At 35.7% G+C, this 26,005-nt stretch overlaps 1 protein-coding gene across 3 annotated transcripts; it reads right to left on the bottom strand.

Annotated features, from left to right (window-relative positions):
- Positions 1 to 223: 223 nt before the first annotated feature.
- Positions 224 to 24,852, bottom strand: samhd1 (SAM domain and HD domain 1). 3 transcript variants are annotated; one of them, XM_051880486.1, is made up of 16 exons: positions 24,555 to 24,849; positions 19,122 to 19,188; positions 18,925 to 18,997; positions 18,686 to 18,846; positions 15,822 to 15,937; positions 15,338 to 15,408; positions 14,698 to 14,853; positions 12,760 to 12,860; positions 12,574 to 12,682; positions 10,106 to 10,197; positions 9,899 to 10,014; positions 9,647 to 9,786; positions 4,759 to 4,848; positions 3,680 to 3,784; positions 1,683 to 1,820; positions 224 to 1,419 (listed from the first exon to the last, which is right to left on the bottom strand). In XM_051880486.1, exons 1-16 carry the CDS (start codon positions 24,709 to 24,711, stop codon positions 1,225 to 1,227), a joined length of 1,887 nt encoding a protein of 628 aa, XP_051736446.1. In that variant the 5' UTR covers positions 24,712 to 24,849; the 3' UTR covers positions 224 to 1,224. The 3 variants fall into 3 exon arrangements, with proteins under 3 accessions (XP_051736446.1, XP_051736447.1, XP_051736448.1); XM_051880487.1 differs by lacking the exon at positions 4,759 to 4,848 and having other exon boundaries at positions 24,555 to 24,852; XM_051880488.1 differs by lacking the exons at positions 3,680 to 3,784; positions 4,759 to 4,848 and having other exon boundaries at positions 24,555 to 24,852.
- Positions 24,853 to 26,005: the final 1,153 nt, after the last annotated feature.

Here is a 26,005-nt window from a genome sequence, read left to right as displayed (position 1 = left end):
TAGGGAACTTATAGGGTACTAAAACTAGTTATTTTTGTTCGTTATCTTGGCCTTGTCCACTCCTGAATTTAATCCCTTTGGTTCTGGTTTTCACTATATCTTGTTAATAAATCTACTTTTGTTGATCATTTATCTTTGTGAGCGAGCACACATTAATTTGTGTTGCGGCTGGTCCTAGACGATCATAACAACAGCCATTAGCAGGGAATTATAACAGTGAATGTAAGTGCAGAGCTTTTACTGCCAAATCTGGTACAGACACATTATTCATCTCACTCAGTCCTTTACTGGATCTCAATCTTCTCTTCTGTTTTTTTTACATACACCACACAAAGCAAAAGTATAGCATAATCATATCATGAAAATAAATATAGAACACTACAAATGCACACAGCCTGCCAAAGAAGAGTGAGACTATGTTTCTTTGCATGGCCTTTTTAATCCTTTTGCTGGAAAACCACACTTTTTTGCATGCTGTGGAGGAATTCTGAGATTGAGTTTGCATTGTTTCAACACTAGATAAAATCTGCACACACAACATGCACTGTCACTATTTTCAGTAAAACTGACTTGATGTGATAAAATATTTTTTCAACAGACTGAAATGAGTTTACATGGAGATTTCAGTTTACAATAAAGCCTGTTTTCTGTACTGATAAGAAGAGAACATTTGAAATAAGATCCAAGAAAATATGGTCACACCACCAACACCCACTACTGTTATCCAAAGTATTCAAGGAATAAAAAATATATATATTTATATATATATATCTATATTTGAGAAGTATATATATTTCAGATGTCATCACATTTGAGAAAAGACCCAGTATAATGAAAATGAGCAGATTCAGATTGAGCTGGGGGCTGTTCAGCAAATGGAAACAACAGTGAGTCCCTAATAAAACGCTTCAAATAAATAAAAATTAACACAAGAATGCCAAAAAGCATTTAACTTTCCCTCTGCATCAAGTATGATGGCGGAGAGAGACATGATCGTTCATTCTGGACTGAATGATAAAGCGTCTCAGTGTCAGAGGGAAAAGCAGCATTAAAACCCTGATAAAGAACATGATGTTAAAGCTGAAAATAAAACCCAAAAAATACCATTTAAATGAAGTTTTGAAAACACTTTGAATGATTGAATGAGCATCTGCTGATCACTACAAATATCCTCAATAAGAAAAGCTTGGCTGTTTGAGATCCCTGAGAGCCAAGGCCAGTAATTCAGAGGTTGTTTTGTCCCTGAGCATGAAAAAGATTCACTTTTACATTACGTCCAGTCTTCCTGGGAGTTTCATCTCTAATTCCCGGATGCATGCCTTCGCCGTTGTCATCGCTGCCATTGCCATCGTCGTCCCATTCTAGTGTGTGCCAGTCTCGTTTGAGTGGCGTGAGCTCTGGAGCAGTTATATCTCCATCCTGGAACACAACACATGTTCACCAGTATTATCCAATGCCTAAAGGATCAGTCCACCCAAACATAAACATACTGTTACCATTTAGTCACGATTTATGTTCATTCTTGTTTGTTGAACTTCATACATATCAAAATAACTAAATCTAAACTGAGTATGTGCATTTCAAAAATAGTAAAAACATCTAAAAAAAACTGAAATTTAAATTCATTCACACAAAGCTGGTGATGCAGACTGACATGCCGTCCATCAGGAAGAGAGTCTTACCTGCGGTTTAGTGAAGTTCTTGTCCATGCACCACTGAACAAAGTACTTTTTAGCAGCTTCTAGGCTCTTGTCATCAGTCTTCTTACAGTACACCCTGATCAGCTGCTCAGCGAACTGCTCCGGCAGGAGTTTGGACACCTGTCAGATGACACGGGCATCAGGAATACAGGTTTTATGCCTTGTGTTTGGCCTTCACTAGACACAGCACTTTGACAATCAGTCAGGCAGTGCTCAAGCACATTGTCTTTTCTCAAACAACAGTACATACTTGATCATTGCATTTTCCACAGACAATATATTGAGGATATTTTCATTTGGACTAGAAACAATACAAAAAAAAAAAAAAAACATTAAAAACCATTCTCTCAGTTTTCCTGAGATTTGGAGTCAAATTACAGGGGGTAAAAATGACTTTAAAAAGAAGGCAGCATTATTTTATTTTATTTTTACACAGAGATTGGTAGGTCTATTAGTAAAATCTGTTGACTTTAGCAATCTTTGCTTCATTATATGCCAACGGAGTTCAAAAATGGCAAAAAGCACTTCTTGTGTTTTTTTGCCCCAAGTTTGCACGCCTGTAACTCAAGTAATAAAGATATCTTATTATCCTTTTAGATTCTGGTTCTTAAACTTTTCTTTTGTTATCTTCATTTTAAAGGAACCACTGATTCGAAACAAAAGATTTGTAAAGCTTCGAAGCTTCATGAAGCAGTGTTTTGAAATCGCCTATCACTAGATATTGTTGAATAAAGTCGTTATTTTGTTTTGGTTTTATTGCGCACAAAAAGTAAAGTATTCTTGTTGCTTTATAATATTAAGGATGAACCACTGTAGTCACATGAACTGTTTTAAATATGTTTAGGTACCTTTAATCTTGCTGGCAATGCAGGCCTCACTGAGCCATTGGATTTCATCAAAAATTTGTGTTCCAAAGATGAACGAAGGTCTTACGGGTGTGGAACGACATGAGGGTGAGTAATTCATGACAGAATTTTCATTTTTGGGTGAACTAACCCTTTAATATTTTGGCTTTCATCACTATTGATGTCTTTCTTCAGAAAAACAAAATAAAAAAAAATTAAGCCTAGGAAGTGTCCAAAATGTGGTTGATTTGACACGTAATTACCTAGTTGCAATTAATTAAAATAATTTTTACAAAAAAAAAAAAAAAAGGCAGAAAAGCAGAATTTTTATATTTTTTTCAAAAGTGCTAGTGATAAAAAGTCTGACATCACCAAAGAACTGTAAAAGCGTTGCCTAATGGCATTAAAGCAAGACTGGTAGAGCCATTCTTAGGCCGTATTTTCCCGAGGTCAGCGTATTTTCAATTTTTTTCAATGGGAGCACAACATATTTAAAAACACTAGCAGCAGCATGACGACGCACTGAGCATCTATTCCACACTGAGAGCTGCACAGATTTTTTCTGGTCACTTTGGTCACATTTTTCAAAAATGAAAAACACTGGATAAAAGGCATTGCTCACCACTGAGCGAGGCCAAAAAATAAGAGATCATCTGGTAAATTCAAACTAAAATCCACAATCATTCAAAGTGCAGGCTTTCTGCATATTTTATTTGGATTTAGTTGGTCGATGCATCTATAAATCCTTGATTGTGTGCGTTTTCTTTTTCAGGTTCCTTTTGCACCCATACATTGTTTTAAGCCCTGTTGTTGCATTTCTGGTCACTGACGTTGGCTTGTTAAGTCACGGCTGAGGCATTTCGCCCCTCACTTCACCTGCACACTTTTGGGTTTTGGATTGTGTGCATTTATTTAGCCGTGTGCATATCCTAAATCTTTCATTCCTTTTCTTTCACTACTGACTATGAAAAACTCCATCCATCCATTCACCAAACCACTTGTCCTCTGTAGGGTTTGATGTTTTGTTATTTAGTAGTGACTATTTCCGATTATGTTGTATCTTTGAGCCAGGTATAACATACTTTATTTGCACTGAAGAGGAAGAGGAATCTTCCTAAACTTCTGCCTGCGTACCTGATTCTTGCGGATCTTGATGGCTTTGGTGGGATCATTCTTACAGTAAAAGTGAACATTGTTGATGGGGTTTTTCTCCTTCATTCCATAATCCATGTGAATGACCTAAAGAACAATTGAGGATAGTTGATAAAACACTTTCAGTACAGTTTGACATGTACTACTCAGAATTACTTTAATCAGCACTTCACTGATTCTTTTTTAACCACACATGCAGTTTTGTAAGCTCATTAACTGAGACTAATATCTGAACAACCAAAATCAGAGCGCAACCAACATGGTCCATTCCATAATTCAATAATCATGACTCAAAAAAAGATTGTTTTGGTTAAAAATGAACAAAAATAAAGTGAGTATGTTAAGAAAAATCAGTGTTGATATCTGTCTCCTTATCTTACAAAGATTCACAATGTTAAGCTTATAATAATGATTTAGAATTTGAGCTGTCAGGTGGGATTTCGCAGGAATCATTCAAAAAGGCAACCATCTGAGGAATGATTCGATGTTAAAACAAAGAAATCTCATTCAGAAAAGAGCTTACAAGCAAACGGCCTGAAATACAGCTTGTATCAACTTTGGACTTGCCTTTCAGACATAGCGACAACTCTGAGAGTTTAAAGGATTTAAAGACAGATAGGCAAGGTATCTGGCAATCGTTATGTCTTTTTTTTTTTTTTTAAGTCTTGATGTCATTAGATGGCATGTGAGCTCAGGTCCAGTGGTACACCTCAAACCATCACAATCATCCACGCTGAAGAACTGAGCCGAAGCCCAACTTACATAATTCCCAAAATAAATGTTCCTCCGCGAGTAACTTGCAGCTCAACTGCTAGAGGACATGAAGACTATGAGACTTAAATCAGCATAGTTACTGACTGGTTGGCTTTGTTCACAAAAAAAAAAAGAAAAAAAAAAAAAAAAAAAATGCACTTCTCAACTGGTATTAAATGTGTCTTGACAGCTAAGACTAGAACAGAACTTTCCCCTTCAACACTGTCATTATAAAACAATTTGTTACCTCACAGGACTAGATAAAGATGCACAAACAAAATTAGAAAAACAGAGTTGTTCCCACGTACACTAACTACAAAGTCTTCAGCTATTAGGTTGCCATCTGTGCCACTGGGTTTGGATTGGGCCACTTCCTTCGCCCAGTCAAGCAGTTTTTTCTGCAAGAGATCACAGATGCTATGGTAAGTATTTCATCAGCAAATCACTCACTTTGCACATACAATTCACACTTTGCTCTTTCTTTATCAACTTTATCTACAATCTTTTTGTAGAGACAAAATTAGTATTTTCCTCCTACTGAAGTCATGAAGGCCATGAAACCCTAAAAAGTTAGTCACCCAAACAATCAAATTGTCATCATTTACATGTTTATCCAAACCCATAAGACTTTTGTTCATCTTCAAAATACTAATGAATATATTTTAATATTCTATCATCACTTGTGTCCATCCACTAAAAGTCCAACCAAAACTTCCAGGCATCACAAAAGGAGACGTCATAAAAGTAATCTATATGAATTAAGCAGATTAATCCATATTTTATTTAGGCATTTATTGCCATATAAACCTCGATCAACACACATCTGATTTCTTTGTTCTTGCGTGTCAAGCACGGTGATATGAATTACATGTGTGGACCTTCAATGAATGGACAAAAATGATGAGAGAACATTAATAATTTAATATATGTTTGAAAACGAGCAGTAGACTTACAGAATGACATGAAGGGAAGTAAATTTTCATTTTTGGCTTGATTATAACTTTAACAAGTGTTACACATTATTAAAAACAATATCACATTCATTCATTTTGTTATTCGATTTTGGAATCATTTTGCATTATGCGGTTTATAAAGCCAGAATTGTGATAGCATTACTCCACGGCTGTTTGTACCTAACACATCACATCAGATTCTCTGCATTTTCTGCATTCATTATTCATTAAATATTCATTGTTTATGATCAATGTGGCTCACACTCCATATCAGACCCGAGTTCTCATGGACACGTTTCATTTATTTCAGGTGTTCCAAACACAATCCAGCACTGAGTATGCTGGTATGCTATGAGTATTAAAAGTGTTATGAATCCCATATTTTAGCACCAGACATTTATGAAGAAGGCTCAAGAAAAGGGTGTGAAAACAAAAGCTGTGGAAAAGTTTTAGGAGTAGAATGGGAAGAGGGGAGAGAGATGAATGAACATTAACATTCAAGTGGAGACAAAAAAACCCAAAAAGATATGTGGGGAATGCATTTTAAAAACAAAACCCCACACAAGACACAATACTAACAACTAGCAAGAACAGATCAAACAGTCAGTTCTTGAATTTCATGTTTTGGAAGCAGTAAAAAATGGCCAATTGAAAAGATCTGATGAATTTGTTAATGCACTCCTCCACTTTGTATCAGTAATTCAGATTTTACACTACCATGTCATCGAAAAAAAAAAAAACATTTTGTGTATGGCATCATAAACATGTTTTAGGTTGGCTGTTTACGCAGGTAAAGTTCAGATGAAGATGCTAAACGCAGTAAATGTATGACAGCAGGCTTGGAAAGAAGTAGAAACCTGTTGTGATGTGCACTTAAAGGAAGACATTTCCTCTTGATCCTCAATCCAAACAACCAACATGAAATTTAATGAGCTAACAGGATACAGCCATATGCTAAGAATTTCACAGTCTTTATCACCATTACAAACGTAACAGATTAAAAGACATGAATGGTTGTATTTATATATAAAAATTTAATTTATGATTGTTTGTGTTTTCAAATAGGCAGTCAATAAAGTAGCCATTAAAAGACCGTTCAGCTAGGTCTGCACGATATAGTTTCAGCACTGACATCGCAATGTGTGCATCGAAGGTCAAGAAAGACCAATTAACTACAACACATCATGCTACAATTTTTAGCTGCTTGATACAAAAGGAAAACTTACACGGTTGTCATTTTCCATGACTGATCTTCAAAAGAAGTCACTGTACAGAAGAAATCTGCTCAAAATGGCATTTTCGCAAATCCTCTCATTCTAACTAACAATGTGTAGATAGTAGGGGTGTAACGGTACACAAACATGATGGTTCGGTATGTTCCTCGGTACTGAAGTCACGGTTTGGTACAGCAGGGGGGAGAAAACTAAACATAAAATTGCTTCTTTTTTTATTATTAAACAGTTTTTTTAACAAATGTGTCTGTGTTTAAATAAATTTAATTATAATTAAAATTTTCTTAATGAAAAAAAAAAAAATCTATCTCAGCTCAAGCTGTAAACTATATACAGGGAGCCCTTACTTACACATTATTATAATATTAAAGGTTACAATTAACAACAGAGCCCAAACTATTAAATTCAGTTGCTATTTATTTTTAGATATAATAATCAACACTCAAATAATTAGGGGTGACCCTGAATAGTCGACGATTCGATGCTTCAATAGGAGGAGCCTGATTCGACTACCAATCTCACAGTCGAATCTTCGCAGAGGTGTTATGAGACGAGATATGAGGGTGCTCAATATGTGATTTTACATAGACGTACCAGTTCTCTCTTAATAGGTTAATATAAAGCCTATTATGATTATGCTATAATTAAAAATGTGAAAAGAAAGAAACTTTGATTAAATATTTTTAATGTGCATGAATAAATCCAATAAATCTGTGACAGATTCAAGTTTCACTTCCATGATCCGTGACCGACAGAGGAGCATCTTGGCGGCAGGGATGAAATCTTTAACAATGTCTGGGATAAGAAAATCTAAAGTGTAGAATTGGATGCACTTTGAAATGGTAAAAGATGATCCAAAAAAAGTAAGATGCAAGTTGTGCCAACAGCTCATGTCCTACCACTCAACAATGACAAACACTGCGGCGCACTTCTACCGGCCAATGTTAATGAGCTGACTAGCACGCTATTTGAAAAGACTCAAACAGACACAGGCAGATCGCGTGAAAGAATGTTTTTTTTTTTTTTTTTCCCCCGATCAGGTAGGGTACAAGTGATTTCAAAACATTTCAGCCAGTTCTAATTTGATTTTTGGATGCTGTGAATGTTTAGCTAAAAAGACTGCCACTCCAAGTTTAGCATTTATTGTCTCTGCAGTTAAAAAGGCAAAGTTGACAATTCTAGCTATACTTTCGTTATTTTAATAATTTCTTCAATTTTAATTTATTTATTGATTACTCTGGGTTATCTAATTTAACGATTTGTGGCTTGTGTTTTGAATATATGCTCCCCTGCACTTCAGGCATTTTGCATTTGTGACTTGATTATTGACTATTTTATTTTTTATTTATTAGAACGGTATATTCTGTTCTAATTCAATTCTGTAAATTAATTTTTTTATTGTTTTTCGGTGCATCGATGTTGCGCTGTAGAGTTAAAGCTTGCTCGCACAGGCAATTCAGCCGATTTAATTTGATTTGCCGACGTGTGAAATGCATACCTATCTGCAGTGTGGCCTTTCTGCAGTTATTTATATATATTTTTTATGTTTATTATTTCAAAATGTTTTTATTCATTTTCTTCTATATCTTTGTGTGGTGTTCTGTACATCATGGCTGTGAACGTTTATCCACATTGCCTTTCATTTCATTTAAAAAAAAGATAAAAATCATTGTCAGTTTCGTCTATCACTTGACAGGCAGTTTGGTCGCTTTATTAGAAAGTTGTTTCTCTGTGCTGTGTGTGAAAGAAAATAAAAGTTGTCTTAAGGCGCAGGTATAGGCCTTACTTCATTTTCCGCGTCCCGCTCCATCTCGTGCACAGTTGAGCGCGCAAGCCTTTTAAAGTAGCCTATAGAGCAGCCTTGAGCGTGGAAAGAGTTTGTGCGCACTTTCAATTATTTTTCTACTCCAATTCATTTTGAAATATAATCATTTACACAGTTGCTGTCATAGTTAAAGGGATAGATCACCCAAAAATGAAAATTCTGTCATTTACTCAGCCTCAGGTTGTTCCAAACCTGTATAAATTTCTTTATACTGCTGAATGCAAAGGAAGATATTTTGAAGAAAGTTTGTAACCAGGCTGCTTTAGGACACCACTGACTTCCATAGTAGAAAAAAAAAATACTATGGAAGTCAATGGTGGCCCAAAGCGGCCAGGTTACAAACTTTCTTCAAAATATCTTCCTTTGCATTCAGCAGAACAAAGAAATTTATATTTGGAACAACCTGAGGGTGAGTAAATGATGACAGAATTTTCATTTTTGTTTTAACTATCCGTTTAACTTGTTTTCATGATAAATTTATTACATTTATTTAAACATACATTAATTAATTAAGACATTACTAACAGGTAACGTAAATATAATGAATATATAAGCTAATATAGTGCATATATTTACTGAAATGCTCCCTCTAGAGTTCATTTCTCTAGTGAACTAACATGCTGTGGACACTAAATGACTTGCCTGAGGTAAATGTAATGCTATGTATTTTAATGCCAATTCTATAAATCGACATCAAGAATCATAATTAAAGGGAAACAAGAGAAATAATCAACAATTGGATCATGCAGACCGTCACATTAACCCTTTAGAGTAAATGTTTAAAAAAAAAAAAAAAAAAAAAATTCTATGCAGAGTCACTCCCCTACAAAATCACCCCTATCATTCTAGAATTATTAATTCCTTACAAATAGAGCAATTTAAGTGATCTGGCGAAATTGTTTTCATATCGCAACATATATCACAGGAAAAGAAAAAAATGCAATGTGAGTTTTTCCAATATCATGCAGCCCTACTTTCAGCCATTGGGTCATTTGAGTTACTTTGTTGTCTTCTGAATCAAGAGTGAACTTTTGCTGTATGGCAGGAAATGGAAGTTTATAGAGTTTGATGACAGTGTGATAGTATACTATAGTAAATATAATGTGTCTGATGAATATCTGCTGGTCTTTCAGTCCCAGTCCATCCCTGTCTGCAGCTATGCTCCATAACTAAGCCCTCAACTTACCTGTGACACGTCCACATGCGTCTCCGATGTGGTCTGACCCACACACTTATACAGCTGTCTACATACAACGTTGTGCAGGATGGCTCGAGCCTCAGATAGCTCCGGCCCAGATGAGTACAGGATCTGTTCAAATATATTATCTGGAAACAAACACATTGTTTGATGAAATACCAAATAATCCTCATTTGATCACGCATACAGCATTTTGTTTTTACAAGCATAACCAAACTGACACCTGCATCTCTCATCTACCTGTGAGTTTGGTGTAAGCCTCCATGTCTTCTATAGCCGAAGAGATTGTGAAAAACCTCCCAGCAGAGCCCTGGATTCGGATGTGAGGATCAGCCTTTACAAAGGCTTCCGTTATCCTGACACAAAAACAGTCAATGACAGAACACTGAAATCAACCTGGAAGCCAGGAAAATGAAAAATGTGTTGTGAAACAACACTAATACACACATGGTCTCGATGATGTTGCCCACTTTGTGTTGATACGCCCGGCGATGGAGGCAGTTACGAGTGTGAAACAAGTCATAGAGATTGCCAACTTCCTGCGAAGAGTAAAGAGAATTCAAAACACTAAATCAGAAAGTTTTCTCGTTTAGCTAAAATTCTGCCTGATACGGGAACACTTTATTATACTTGCCCCAAATTTATTATGATGCATTAAAAAAAAAAAAAAAAAAAAACTCAAAGAAACTTAGCACAAAAACTGGATGGAAACTTGACTAATGCTGTTTTGTTATTGAAAAAGCAAATATGCACAAAAAAATATTTGCGAAATTTGCTGTCTCGAGGCCATTTCCATCTAGTTGGCTCTTTACCGATAAAATGGTGTGCGTAATGACGTCATCCCTAAAAAAAAAAAAAAAAAAAATGCACTGTCGCATAAGTTTTGCTTCATCACTAAAAAAACCTGCCCTTGAGCCGTTTCCATACATAATTTTGCATATATATCGCAAATTCTTATTGTTTGCATCCCAAATATTTGTGAAATGTATGTAACGTAATGAGAGTAATGAGACAATTGAAATTCGCCAATAGGCTACTGCTTATTTTCAAATATATTGTTATTAAATAAAGAATATAAAGACGGCGAAGGCGAAGAGGAGCAGCTCGTCTGACAGGACTTTACTGCCTTTGTTTGACGAAGCGCAGGTTTGGACACAGAGCAGCTCATTTGTCCTGTATGCAAACATTTTTAGGTTCCATAAAAAGACTGGTAGAGTGAAATATTCAGTCTTATATAGTCTTTGCATTTGCAACAATCTTTAATGCCTTGGACATGCAGTCAGGCATTTTCTGTACTGCCTCTTTGTTTAATTTCACTTTCTCTCTTACCGCCTTCTAAACTATAATACATCAGGATTGGAGGAGAGGACCAATTAAGGGGAAGAGTGCATGAATATAGGGGCAAGGTTTAGAGACTTGAGGCAGGTTCAACTGACCAGAAACATTACATTTCCTTTGGAGGCAGTCCTTGTGAGGGGGATCTTCCGAAGAGTGTGCGTTTCCGGGAATCGTGGCAAGGAGTTGGAGTGCTAGCTGATTAGCCTGTGACTAGCGGGCGTTTTCTTCGGCCAACGAATGCTCTTAGTCAAGTTTGGGACCGGACTGGAGATTTGTACCATATTCCCAAAATCGGTGGCTTGGTGGAGCAAGAAAGGAGCAAGACAGGCTGACGACGCCGACATTGCCGAGTCACTCTTAGAAACCCGTGCTGCTGACCTGGTCATTGTCGTTTTAACCACAGGCGCGCATTTTTTTCTTCTCTCTTCCTCTCTCTCACACACTCACTCACACACACACACACACACACACACACACACACACCCCTCATTTCTGCATATTTAAGGAGTGCTGATTTTTGTTTTGGTGTATTTATTTTTTTTCTTTTTTCAAAGTTGAATTATATTGCTTAGTAATTTAGAGTGTTTTTTTTTTTTTGTCCTTATTTAATATTTTCCTAATCTTTTGAAGTTGAGTTGTTTTGCTCATAAAATTTGCCAATCTACTAGTATTTCAGTAAAAGACAAAGAAAGTTGCATTCAACTTAGTTGTTTTGGTTTTTCTTATTCTATCAATTTTGTAAGTAATGGATGTTTTTTTTTATTTTAGCTATCCGTGTTGATTATATAACTATCTGTGGCAAGTGTATACTTGTCTGGCACCTGATTGTTTATTTGTGATCGCCAAATGATCGCCTCGCAAGTGCTTTCGCCAGACCGCCTTCCGTATTCTTCAAAAAGCGTACGCTGTATGTACTACACCTTCCCTATTCAACTTACGGAATGAACGCGGCGCCAGTTCCATTTTTTCCACAATTTGAATAGTAAGTTGCGAGGCGATCATTTGTGTTTATAAAGTATATAAATTATGTTTTTTTTAGAAAATGACCGATCATTTCGCTAGATAAGACCCTTATTCCTCGTCTGGTATCGTTTAAAGCCCTTTGAAGCTGAACTGAAACTGTAATTTTGACCTTCAACCGCTTGGGGCCAATTGAAGTCCACTATAAGGAGAATAATCCTGGAATGTTTTCATCAAAAACCTTAATTTCTTTTTGACTGAAGAAAGAAGGACATGGACATCTTGGATGACATAGGGGTGAGTAAATTATCAGGAAATTTTATTTGAAAGTGAACTAATCCTTTAAAACCTACCCGACCTGTCCCTAACCTTACCCGTATCCACCTCAAAAGCAGCAAAAGTGTTTTGCAATACAATATCAACACAATAAGTACATTGTACTTATTTTTTTATGTAAGTACATAGTAGTTATGGCCACCTAATATAAAGAGGGACAAAGTTTTGGTATTTGGTTAATTGTATCCTAATGAGTAGAAGTTGAATTTAAAATCATATGCATTGTGCACTTACTAAACTAAATCAATGAATACACAGTCAGTAGAAAAGCCCAAACGTACCTTGTCTCTGGTGCAAATGTGCTTTTTTCCTCTCACTTCACACACTCGTGCAAATTTGAGGAAGCGCTGATAGTCAAAGTTATTTTGGATTCCAAGATGGTAACAGTCCCTGTCCATAAGAACACACTTTCATTTGGCTGAATTAAGATTAGAAAACGATCATCAGCCTGCAGCGATCCATCTTACCTTGCGAAGTAATCCCATTTATCAACATCTATCCCGTTTCTTTTATTTGCTACAATCTCATAGAGAAATGATTTCTCCATCGGCCTGCCTTTATATGGCCACTGCAGGGTTAAAACAAACAAATACAGCATTTTATTTTCAGTACAGTCCTGTGACATGGGATCTGCATAGGTCTGGTTAGTAAAATTAACACAGAGTGTAGAGCTGCACAAATACTTGTTAAAATATCACAGGTGTATATTCAGACACCCAATGATTCGCCTGTATCCATTAAACCTTTGACAAGCACGATCACAGCAAACATTCAGATCTGCATTCTGACCGAGAGCAAGCAGCTGTCATCTATGAAACAGCTTCACTAATAGTCTTTTCAAAACACAGTATCATTATTTCTGTCTAACATTAATTCAAATTAATTCAAAGTACTGGGATAAAAGTTCATAGTTCGGACATAAACACAGATGTCTACAATAGCTATTAAAATAGAGTAACTCAGTTTCAACAGTTAATAAATTGTTCCCATGGAAATTGGGAAGGTAACCAATTAAGATTGTATCGAAGTTACAGTCAAATTATTTTGACCTTGAATTTGTTCTGAGCAGCAACAAACAAGACCTAAGAAGTCTGTGAATTTGATTTTCAAACAATGCTTTATCGTAAGATATACAGTGGCTATAAAAAGTCTACACACACCTGTTAAAGGGTTAGTTCAACCAAAAATGAAAATTGTCATTAATTACTCACCCTCATGTCTTTCCGTAAAACCTTTGTTCATCTTCGAAACACAAATTAAGATATTTTTGATGAAATCCGTGAGCTTTTTGACCTCCGATAGATTGCAATGTTATTACCACTTTCAAGGCTCATAAAGGTAGTAAAGACATTGTTAAAATAGTCCATGTGACTGCAGTGGTTCAACCTTAACATTCTGAATTTTTGTTATGTTTTCACGTACAAAAAGTATCCTCGTCGTGCTAGTCATTTTACTTTATAAAGTTTTAAACATGGATATTTTTCTTACAAAAACCAATCGCTTCGTTTCAGAAGGCCTTCATTAACCCACTGGAGCCGTATGGATTGTTTTTTATAATGGATGGATGCATTTATTTTGGGCTTCAAAACACATTCACTACCATTATAAATTTTTGGAGAGCCAGGATGTTTTTAAATATATCTGTGTTCGTTTGAAAGAAGATATCCACCTAGGATGGCTTGAGGGTGAGTAAATCGGGATTGGTTTCCAATTGGCTATAAGATGTGCACCACCCTATCTCTCAGATTTATTACAGTTATACTCACCATCAAGATCACTTAGGTCTTCTGACCAGAAATTCTTGATTGTCCCATGGTCTAGATGTAGACGTGTAATCGTCCTTTTTCAGTGTTGGCTCCGAAGCTCTGAAACAGTCTGCCTTGGCATATTAGAACTGCCTCCACAGTGGTACCTTTTAAATCTCTTTTAAAAACTCATCTCTTTTCTCTGGCTTTCCTGTCTAACACTACTTGCTGATATGTTAGTAGCTTTGTTTTTATGTGTGTAGTTAGATGTATGTGTTGCATAATATTAATGTTTGGTATATTTGCTATATTTTTATGAATTTTACAGCACATTGGTCAACTACCTATTGTTTTTAATTGTGCTTTATAAATAAATTACCTTACCTTACGCAGTTAGTTGTTCCACATTTTTTATTTTGATCTTTTTTTCTCTGAAATATGTCACTTTGGTTTTTTTGGTGGCATTTCAAAGGTTGTAGATTTGTCATTCAATGTGCAAAAGTTCTGATTTATCTTTTATCACCACAAAAACCCTCTGTTTTAACAGGGGTGTGTCGATTTTTATCTCCACTGTATATCATAAGATGCAGGTATGGTGATGTGCATCATACCATGAGGCTACAGACAACACTCAGCTCTAATGATGACATGCTTACATACCGAACGGTCCAAGACAGAGTTATCCAGGGGCCCGGCGATCTGCTCCTTGATGAAAATAAGGTCATCAGGAAGTCTCAACCCATGGTGTTTCATGACCTTCTCAAGACCATTAACCTTCACCAGGTGGTCAAACATCTGGACTGAGGCAATCTCATGCTGCAGGGAAAACCAGCAGAAAACATTCATCAACCTCCATCTGTCAGTTAGAATTACTGGCTGATCAGATCTGCAAGGTGAATGATACACATGTGACAACAGCTAAACCTGCACAGAGCTGGAAGAATCAATGTGGCAACCTTCTCTTCATCAGTGTTGAAGGCAACACCCTACACACATGAAGACGTCGCTTACCTCACTCTCCAATAAAATCAGGTGAAGTGTTATGAAATTAGTCTTGTGCCAAATATCAGGAAACTAATAAAGACTCTTTGAAACTGGAGACACAGGATACAATTTTGCCTGAGAATTATTATTTCCAGTTTCTAAAAAGTTATTTAAAAATATTCGTTACAAATATTCGTTTCAAATTTAATTCCATACAAGGTCACCCATTAGAAGCTAAAGGCACTGCTCTTCCTCCATGTCTTAGAAAACCGTTCACATGCATGGTCTTACGTCAGTGACGTTTTTCCACACTTACCTTCCATTTCTCACCAGGTCGAACTTTAGGGATGAACATGCCATCAAACATATGAGAAAACGGGCCATGACCTGGACAACAGACAAAAGGAGATTTTAAAGAATGACGACACAAAACAATTAGTGTGTGCTCATAGATTAACATATATGACTAGGGAAACCAGATTTGCTCATTTTAATCCCGATAGATCTCCAGTCACTGGCATTGTTCCTGGTTTATGGTCAAATGTTGTAAATTAGGCCCAAATGACAAAGGATGTGAGATGATGTGAAAACTTTCTGGAAAGAAGGCTCAAAGTCAGTCATCAAATCTCAAAGTATCCTGATTATTAAAATTTCTCCTTTAAATCAATCATTTCATCATCTGATTATAATGAACATGAGTCACTTGACGTGTGCGACTTGCACTCCTGGGATTTTCTGGATGCGTGGAAAGAATATGAATGCGTTTCGCTGTAAGGGAGCTGAAGATGTGCGTCACTCACCCAAGTCATGGCACAGGCCAGCAATCTGCACGCAGAGTATATCTTGCTTTGTTATGAAGAGCTCTGGCTGTCTTTCATGGAGAGCCTTGACTAGACATCCTGCCAAATAGCCCACCCTGCATCATACAAACACAATATGGCACCAGAACGTCAAAAGCAACTTTATAGAAAACGTGAAATCAAAACAGCCCCACTTGCTTGCATGCATGTTCTTGGATTTACAGTGCAAGGTTAATCAGTGTACAGTAGGGGTGTAACGATACACTCAGCTCACGATCCGAAACGTATCACGATACTGGGTTCACGATACGTCATGTATCATGATATTTTGAACAAAATTAAAAAATGAAACTGAAATTCAATAATATTCAACATTAAATTTAGTAGTTTAATGTAGCACTGTTACTGAAACTCTGTAAACGTTCATTTTTTGGGATATGTGCATGATTGTATGTTTTTGGTCAGTGTATGTGTATGTGGGCACCAGAGTCCAAGAGAAATTTCCCCATCGGGGACAATAAACTTTATCGAACTGAACTGAACTGAATTTTTCTAATGCAGTACAATCATGCTTTCAGTGCAGGAAAATAGTCAATGCTTTCAATTTATTGAATCTCTTTTACATAGACAAGCCACCCGCGCAGATTATACACTTACATAAGTAGGGGTCTAACGGTACACTCAGCTCACAATTCGATGCGTATCACAAGGTTTGTTGTAAAGAATTTACAATATTTCAAGATTTAATTAAACCTTCTGTATGTAAATTAACAATTGCCTAGGTGTCACTGAACAAAAAAAAAAAAAAAAAAAAAAAAAAAAAAACTGAATTTTAACATGAAATTAGAATTAGGATAGCTGAAACCTGAGAGAGAACTTCTTAAAGAAGTTAAACAATGGTGACACCAGAACAAAAATATTCATGATTCTGAACCTGAAAATACAGAATTATACTATACATATAAATAATGTAAGTCATTATCCCACAAATATTCCCGTTGCATTATTATACATTATATTCAACATTAAATATAGTAGTGTTATGTAGTACAGTTACTGAAACTCATTTTCTCTAATGCAGTACACTCAGGCTTTCAATGTAGGCATTCATTGAATCCCTTTTACACAGATAAGCCACCTGCCCAGATTATACACTTACATGATAAGAAAAAGCAATCTAAAATGCTTTGAATCATCATACTGCCAAAACTAAAAACGCAATATGGTGAGTTACGCTTTCACTTCGAGGAGTGTCGCTTTAAATCATGTTTGCACTTTGACCCTGAGGAGTGCTGCTCCAGCGCTTATCACTTCTGATGATCAATGGCAGTTCTAATCGCAAAGCGTGTCAAAATGACTATTCCCAAACTTTATTAGTTCATCCAAAATGTAAATTCTCTCTTCATTCTCACCCTCTTGTTGTTTTTGCATGTCACGAACATTTGAACGTTCGTGTTTACTACAGTATATGTGCATTGTAAAACTGTTCATCACATAAAGCCATCATGTCTCCTCAGAAGACTTGGACTGCTTGATTTATTATTTTTACGACGTCTTTATGACCTTTTTTATCTTTTAAGTTTTAGGGGAATTGACTTTAAATGGAGGAACAAAAATCTCTCAGGTGTAGCGTCTGTGCAGGATCAAAACTAGCAAGTCAACTATAAACTTTGTTAAAGTGTTACCTTCTTGATCTTTTGTTTGTAAATCTCACATTGGCTCCGGCCTGGCTGACATTAACAGCTCACCTGACACATTTTATGGCCGTATCGTTGGATGCCCGATTCTCTCCCTTGTGACTTCAAATGAACGTGCTAAACTCAGGTCGAATTACGGCAAGCCATGCGGCCACATTCCAGACGTCGTCAAACTCCAATACACATACGCGCACACCCAGAGGAACATACCAGGACTCTCTTTAAGTCACATTCATTAAAATATGATTAAAATGTAATCCTGTAAGCCTGTATTTCAGTTTAATCATGTATTTAATATTAAGTTACGATTATAGTTGATGTACTCAGATTATAGAAAATGTACTCAGATCTGACACTTCATAAACCATGCAAATTAGGTCATAAATTGAGACAAAGAAGAAGTTTGCTCGCCAAAATCGCACCCTCATCATTGGCTGATGTACCCAAGGAGGCCTTCTGGTCTGTTGTCCTTAAAACACAATGACACGCGTCTCTCGATTGTCCCTCGCCATTTCACGCACGTCTCGGCGACCGCGCTTCCATAATAGTCTATGAAAAACCCATAGTTTGCTAGACAAACTGGGATAGTTTTTCTAGACAACTATTAAACTAGAACTAATCATATATGTAATTGGTTATAATCCGTTGTAATTAATCTTTGGTCGATCTATATTATAGTTAATCATAACGCGTTATGATTTATTATATATATATATATATTTCACCCATGATTTGAGCTAATTGATTAAATACCTGTAATTCGCTACACAGGTTTCATAAAAATATCTTCATTTGTGTTTGGAAGACAAACAAAAATCTTATAGGTTTGAAATGACATGAGGGTGAGTACACAATTTACATTTTTGGGTGAATCATACTTTATAAATACAGTAAGCTGAGTCTAACTATATCACAAATCATATCGTTTACATCAACGATACATATGGTCGAATTTTTATATTGCAATATCTCTATATAACGATGTATCATTTCACCCCTAGTGTACAGTATCCCAAAAGAAAAGAAAAATACTGATTGGATTTGCCAGCTTTCGTTGAAATGCAAATACTTGCACCTACTCTGAAAGAAATGTCCATTTTGTCTAAAATTTCATGATTCAATCAAACACTGTTGGACTGAAAAGCAAGAACACACTTCCACACTTACCCGATCGAGTGCTCGAAGCGGTTATGGGAAGCCCCAGGAAAGACCAGGTAAGTTCCTCCCAGCTGTTTGATGTGGCGAAGCCTCTGAAACTGAGGCGTGTCTATGAACTGGACCAGCAGAGGATGCAGCTCGATATGGCCATGGATGGGGTCATTGAAAACCTGAGACACAAACATATCACCTTTGAAAAGGTCTGCATTTCAAATAACCAGCAAACATTTCTGAAAGCTTTGGCATACCTTCATGTGTTCATTTGAGATTTGGCAGAGTTTCTGAAGGCAGTGGAGGATTTGCAGGCGTGATCCCAGAGGGCTAAATGAGGCAAAACATAAGACATCAGATTGTGGCATAACTACTTGCAAATGATTTTGGTTTCTTGGTTTTTGTTAATTACTATAATGAAGTAGCATTACAAAGTAATTTCAGCAACACTTACGAAATACCCATCTTCTCCAAAATCACCTCAGTAAGGTATGGCAGTCCTGGCCCTGTTATGCCATGGTCTGTGAAACAGATCAAATCAAACAAACCTGATCAAAACTTTTGTTCCAATAATACTGACAAATTCTGATATAATTTAATTAATATATGATGAATTGATGGTATTGATAACAGGCAGAAGTTTGCAGCACATCTTCATCCAGTAACGTGTGTACTGAAAAAAATGAATGAGCGATCATATTAGTGCTGAAAACTACAGAACATCTATGGTTGAAGCTCTGTGGATGAGTTACAAACATCCTATTCTATATGTTTAGTTACCATGGTAATTTCACTTATGCAACAGAGCTTTCTCAAATCTTAAGTCAAAAGAACTGCGAGTGTGAACACACCCTAAAACAGCTCAGAGTTCATCAAATTCCAGTTTGAACGCAGAAAGATATTTTGAGTGAATATTTTGGCAGTCATTACGAAATGTCACTATTCTTAATATACATTTCATCGGATGTATGTGCGTGGCCACGGTTACGCGCCTGGGCCAAAGTTAACTTCCGATCTGTGTTTGTTGAACCGGTCTGGTAGTAACTTTGTCACATTTCAGTTTTCGTCTACTGGTAACCCAAAATAATACTGGCTAGACATAATTTTAACTTGCTAGCTAATGTAATTTTCTTGTTATATATTTATCTCTCTCTCTCCCTCTCTCTCTCTCTCTCTCATGTTTCAAGTCTTATCTGCCAATGTTGTGAGAAACTACTGCCCCTTTCTGTAGCCAAGGTCACTGAGCCTGGGAGAGTCTAGGGAGTCAGATAAAATGTTCCCAATTAAAAATGACTTGCACACCTATGGAGCTAGAATTATGACAATACTATGTGAATTTGAATTGTGTAAATTTGAATTATAGACAATTGTAATTTAATAAAATTGAATATTATGTGGCATTTTACATAGTTCTGAATTTGATTTTTTAAAACTTGAATATTAAATATTTGAAATTGAACAACTGAAATGTTTTCATGGCAGAATTTTATAGACATGTATTTTCAAACAGCAGATTTTTCGTTCTGAAATTTTAGACTGCAAATATCCAGTTTTTAAAAATACAGCTTCAAGCTTTCAAGATGAAGAAGAAATTCAGAACATCAAATTCAATATTGTAAATTCAAAGCGCAGAAATTCAGATCGTACAGAAAGCAGGTCAGAGGCCATCCGCAGGGAAGAGTAGAGGGTCTCAGAAAAGTCTGTGATGGAATTTTTGAACTAATCAATTATATAAACAAACATTTCTTTTCTAACATTTCTATTCTCCTACAGGCCTAATAAGCTAACTTTGAAATAGAGAAATAGTTACTAGGACTATGTGTTTTAACAAGTGGAAAATTCTGCTGTGCTGGCTAGACAGCATCCTTCAAGGGATAAAAAAAAACTAAGAACTAAGGAACTAAGATGTTTTTTTTTTTAAATCTGAACCAGTCATATTAAGACTGATGATTATGAGTAATAGATCATGCTATACTGACTGCGAGATGTACCTGAAATCTTATAAAACCTGCTGTATTCTTTGATTGGGGAGAGATTCTCCCGGGTGTGATTTGATTAAAAGCATTTAAGGACAACAACTGGAGTCTCTGGTTATTGAGCAGCGCTGCAGACTAGGCACTAGAGATCTTACTTCTATACTCAAGTGATAGTGTTTAGTGGAGGAGCACTAAAGAGTTTAGTACCAGGTGATAGTGCCCCAAAACAGGCCGAGATGTCGGCCAACTCGAACAGGTACTGAAGTACGCTTAGTAGAGTATAAATTCATAGATTCATAGGTGTCTGGGACACCCCGTTTAACCTAAGTCAGGTGCGTAGGGAAAATCTACCACAAGTCGAACGGAGCATTTTGGCCAACTACAGAGCTGCAGTTGTTTTTCTGAGGCGAGTGTGTGCTTAAAAATTTATGAGCTGTATTTATATGTTAGGTTGGCTTTTTCAGCACTTGAAACATTTGTCTAAGTTTCTCTATTGTTTGTTTTAAAGTATATTTGGTGTGAAAGTGATTAGCATGCTACCGTGTCTACACAGGACGCGAGCGACGTGACAATAGAACCCACTGATTATAATCAGTAATATAATGTCTACACTGCAAAAACAAACAAGCAAAACAGCAAAAACAGAATGGTCTGACTTTAGCTTTGTGAAATTAAGCTACATAAGACACTTGCACAAAACAAAATCAGCAGACGGACTGAATGAAAATGCAAATTCACTCTCTGACAGTAGGTGGCGCTTATGGAACAGCAGTGATATAGCATTTCCATGGTTACCCCTATACACAAAGCAGCGCTGCATTTTTAAATAGGCTACGGAGATGAGAAGAAAAAAGCCATTAAAACTTTTCTGTGCAAAAGGGATGTATCGCCCTCCGAAGGGCACTTCGGAGTGCCAAACAATCATGGCCGCCATACTGAAGGGTCTTTCCAAACCGAAGTGCTCAAAACTGGCCACTTCAAAGGGCCCTTCGGATAAAGGATTTCAAAGGGTACAACTGATGGACACTTCAGGCCCCCATGATCCTTTGCACAGGGAAGTTGTTTGGATTAGGGCATAGGGATAAGCCCTTCTGAATGGAACACAGGAAAAGTACCTCACACGGGAAACACAAAGTAATGCGTAAATGTGCGTAACTAACGTAAATCAAGCAAGCTAGTATGCATACGCCACAAGTGTTGGCAAAATAACACATTAGTGGACCGGAGGGAATAATATAGAATTTTTTCCAGAAAACTTCTTGCACAAAGTAAATTCAAGCACTTTCAAGGACCTGTATCTTTGTTTTTTTATTTTTAAAAAACTTTCCAGGGCCTTGAAATTTTTTTTTTTTCAGATTCACAAACATTCAAGGATTTCAAGGACCTGTGGGAACACTGTTAATCTGTGTTTAAAATTGGTTTACAAGTGGTGCAAACCCAGATCAACAAATCATTGATTAGCTCTTAACTTTGCTTAATTTAATCCTTATTGGTGCAACCCACCCTAAATGTTTTAAACAGCCATTCAGATTTTTGTATTCACAGTGGTGTTCATCGCAGAACTGAATACTTAAATACCTAATAGGCTATTTATTTTCAAACTTAAACATTTTTACACTTTAATCTGGAGTACAAAATTGAATTGAAAATGTTCTGATTTTTTATTATTGTTCAGCTACATTGGTTAACATTAGTTAATCCATTGATTAACAAACAAAGAAAAATACTTCTAAAGCATTAATCTTACTTAATGTTAGTTTTAACATTTAATACATTATTAAAATCAAAACCTGAGCTAACATGAACTACCAATGATCAGTTGTATTTAACTAACGCTATCAAAGAATAATAACTTCTGTAAAAATTTAGCTATTGCTCATTGCTAATATTAGTTAATGAATTAAAACTAATGTTAACTTATGAGACCTTATTGTAAAGTGTTACCTCTTGTTCTTTATAACTCTTTTGCACTTAAATCTGTTTGAAACGTTTATTTTATACATTTTTGTGTATTGCTTTATTGTATTTAAATGTTTAGTTCTTTTCGTTAAGAAAAGTTTTTTACTTTTTTGCAACTTAATTAAATTTCGTAATAACATATACTGTGATAAAAATCTAAATTTCATACGCCATGCCAATTTTAAACTTTTTTTGTTTAAAAATAAAAAGACATGCAATTACCACTATAACCAGCAGAGGAGCACTTACTGGCTCATTAGACATTTCCTCTCCCTGATTAGGGTTGCAAAATTCTGGGAATTTTCAAAGCTGGAAACTTTCCATGGGAATTAACAGGAATATATGGGAATTAATGGGAATAAACAGGGAATTTGCAAAATTGCAGGTTAGCCTGTAACAGGGTACTTAAATGTAGTTGAAAAAAAAAAAAAAACATCTTGCAGCATAATTTTGATTAAAACAACCAGATTTAATGCAGTTTCAGTTGAATTTTAACACTGCACATTCCTCAATTATCATCGTTGGAAACAGTTGTGCTGCTTAATATTTTTTTATAACATGTGATACTTTTTTTCAGGATTCTTTGATGAATAAAAATGTAAAGAACAGCATTTAATCAAAAATAGAAATCGTTTGTAACAATATACACTACCGTTCAAAATTTTCAGTAATATTTTTCTTTCTTTTTTTTAAAGAAATTAATACTTTTATTCAGCGAGGATGTGTGAAATTGATTAAAAAAAAAAAAAAAAAAGTGATATTAAAGTGATATTGTTAGAAAAGATTTCTGTTTTGAATAAATCCTGTTCTTTTTAACTTTTTATTCATCAATGAATCCTGGAAAAAGTATTACAGGTTCCAAAAAAATATTAAGCAGCACAACTGTTTCCAACATTGATAACTGAGTATCAAATCAGCATATTAGAATGATTTAGAAAGGATCATGTGACACTGAAATAAATAACAATTGCTGCAATAAAAATATATATTTTACAAATTTACTAAATTAGAATTAAATGAATGCGAAAAATAACTGTTATTTCATGTTATGACTAAACAAAATGTTTATATTTATGTTTGTATATGATACACTTTATATAAATATTATAAATTTATATAAATTTCACAAAAATTCCAATTAATTCCCATAAATTTCCAGTGGAAAGTTTCCGGAAATTTACCGGAAACTTTCCGCCCCTCTGCAACCCTATCCCTGATTGAGACATAATGAAATCACTTTTATAAAATATTAAATCATCAAGAAATAATATTACATGTGTTCCACCTGTGCAGTGTAAAGATGACTTTTGTTGATATTGATAATTTTATAGGATAAGTAACATCCTATAATATTCTGATTGATTGGACTGAATAAAAAGTATTTGACATAAAAAAAAAAGATATATTTAAGTTATAAAAATTGCCCTTAATTAATTAATTAATTACAGGAGGAAAATCATTGGCACTTTTTAAAGATTTAACTACTTCTGAATCTGATCAGGGGTGCGTTTCCCGAAAGCATCGTTAGCCAACTATGGTCTTAAGTCCCATTGAACTCTATTGGTAACGACGGAACTTGCGACCATAGTTCGCTGTGGGAAACGCACCCCAGGAATGATGTTAGATCTCTAGTTCACTGCGTGGTTCTCTGTACTTACAGTGCTATAGTTCAGGATAACACATTATATTCGCATTTGCCTTCTAAACTGCATTTATTGTTCTTTGTGAAATGTGTGTGTAACGTTATATAAATATACTGGCTGAATCTGCTGCTCATATGTGTGAAGGGTAAAACAGACACTACTACTCCAAGAGAGAAATGACAATTAAACAAGCCTAACTGAAATGACAGAACTACAATACCTGGATCTTATCATGTTAATAAATGCAGTCATATTATTAGGATCTAGGATCATGTTTATCAGTGTGAGAGAGCAGTTGATGAATGTTACCTCTGAATTTCTGCTCCCATTGCTCGAGTCCTTCTCTCCGCAGATACGCGCCCGTTTCATCGACGTCCCAGCGCCAAAACTCTCCACCACAAACCTGCTTCAGATTGACAACACTCTCTTCATCTTCTCTTGGCCGTTTAATCCGCTTATCCATCATTAAATACGTTGATATAAACCCGACAAAATTTTACTTGACAAGCCGGGACTCACGCGTGTGTGTCAGAATCTATTCTGAGTTTGTTCTTTCGCGCCTCCTGTCGGGGTGGAGTGCGCGTGACCCGCAGCGCCAGCGGTTTCCGGTGTTGTGGCGAAGTCCGACTTCTTGCACGCGCATGACGTCATGTGATGACATCAGTGCAGCCATTACTTGGATCATTGTGAACGATTTGAATTGGATAGGGAAAGCTCTTGTGACTTTTGTGGTGTTGTTAAAGAATCTCATCTTTTTTTTTCAGTGTGTATACTCAAGATTATTCTGGATATATCTCTAACTTCATTTCTAGGTTGTCTGGAACATTAATACAAATTGAATTGTATGATGTTATATTTGTTTTTGTAAATTATACCATTGATTCTAAAAGTACAATTTATTTTCTTATACAACTAATTCGTTTACTTGGAAAATTTTATATTCATATAAAGAAATGCCCTAGAGATATCAACCTCAAATTTAGAACACAATTTGTTTAGATTTATGACTTTTCTAGCAGTTTTTTTTTTTTTATTTCAACATGTTTTATAAAATACATATTTTATATAAACAATTGTGCATAAATAATTTTCATAAGCTTTTAAATTTCTATTAATGCAATAAAAATCCCATGTGCAATCATTTCTGTTTATTTCTGTACATAAATCATTCTAATTTCTGCTGCCTATTACCTCCTGCCATTGCATATCAAAGGTAATACAAATTTTACAACAGTACACCTGCAGAAATGATGCTGCCCTGTCCAGGTTCATGAACACACATTCATGCTGGTGATTTCTGGCTATAGAGAGTTTGCTGAGAAGACAGAAAGTCAAGAGGTTTGCAGTGGGGCAGTGTTATTTCTGCATGTTTACCTGCCAACATTATATTTCCCTCTGCAGCCCCACCGTACGGGAGACCGTTCTGTTTGATGAGAATATTGTGTCGAAATATTAATGCAATTCAAAATAATATAATATTTTAATGTATTTCAGATGTAATATATTCCTGTGATCAAAGCTGAATTTTCAGCATCATTACTGCTGTCTTCAGTGTCACATGATCCTTCAGAAATCATTCTAATATGATGATTTGCTGCTCAAGTAACATTTATGATTATTATCAATGTTGAAAACAGCTGTGCTGCTCCATGTTTGTGTGGAAACAGTCATACATTTGTCTTTGATTCTTTGAATAGAAATAGACATTTCTATATTTTTAAAGAATGTTAATGTAACAACTGTCACTTATGATCAGTTTA

The sequence above is a fragment of the Ctenopharyngodon idella genome, chromosome 22, assembly GCF_019924925.1.
Source record: "Ctenopharyngodon idella isolate HZGC_01 chromosome 22, HZGC01, whole genome shotgun sequence".
Taxonomy (NCBI): domain Eukaryota; kingdom Metazoa; phylum Chordata; class Actinopteri; order Cypriniformes; family Xenocyprididae; genus Ctenopharyngodon; species Ctenopharyngodon idella.
Note: the sequence above shows the minus strand (reverse complement) of the source record. Positions and strands in the feature narration are given on the sequence as shown.

Excerpts from the sequence above, each read along its gene's own strand:
- samhd1 (XM_051880486.1), bottom strand. The coding sequence starts at position 24,711 with ATGATGGATAAGCGGATTAAACGGCCAAGAGAAGATGAAGAGAGTGTT. Across the intron at positions 18,998-19,121 it reads TTGGAGAAGATGGGTATTTC|CCCTCTGGGATCACGCCTGC; the intron begins GTAAGTGTTGCT and ends TGCCTCATTTAG. Across the intron at positions 10,015-10,105 it reads GGCAACATCATCGAGACCAT|GATAACGGAAGCCTTTGTAA; the intron begins GTGTGTATTAGT and ends TTTTTGTGTCAG.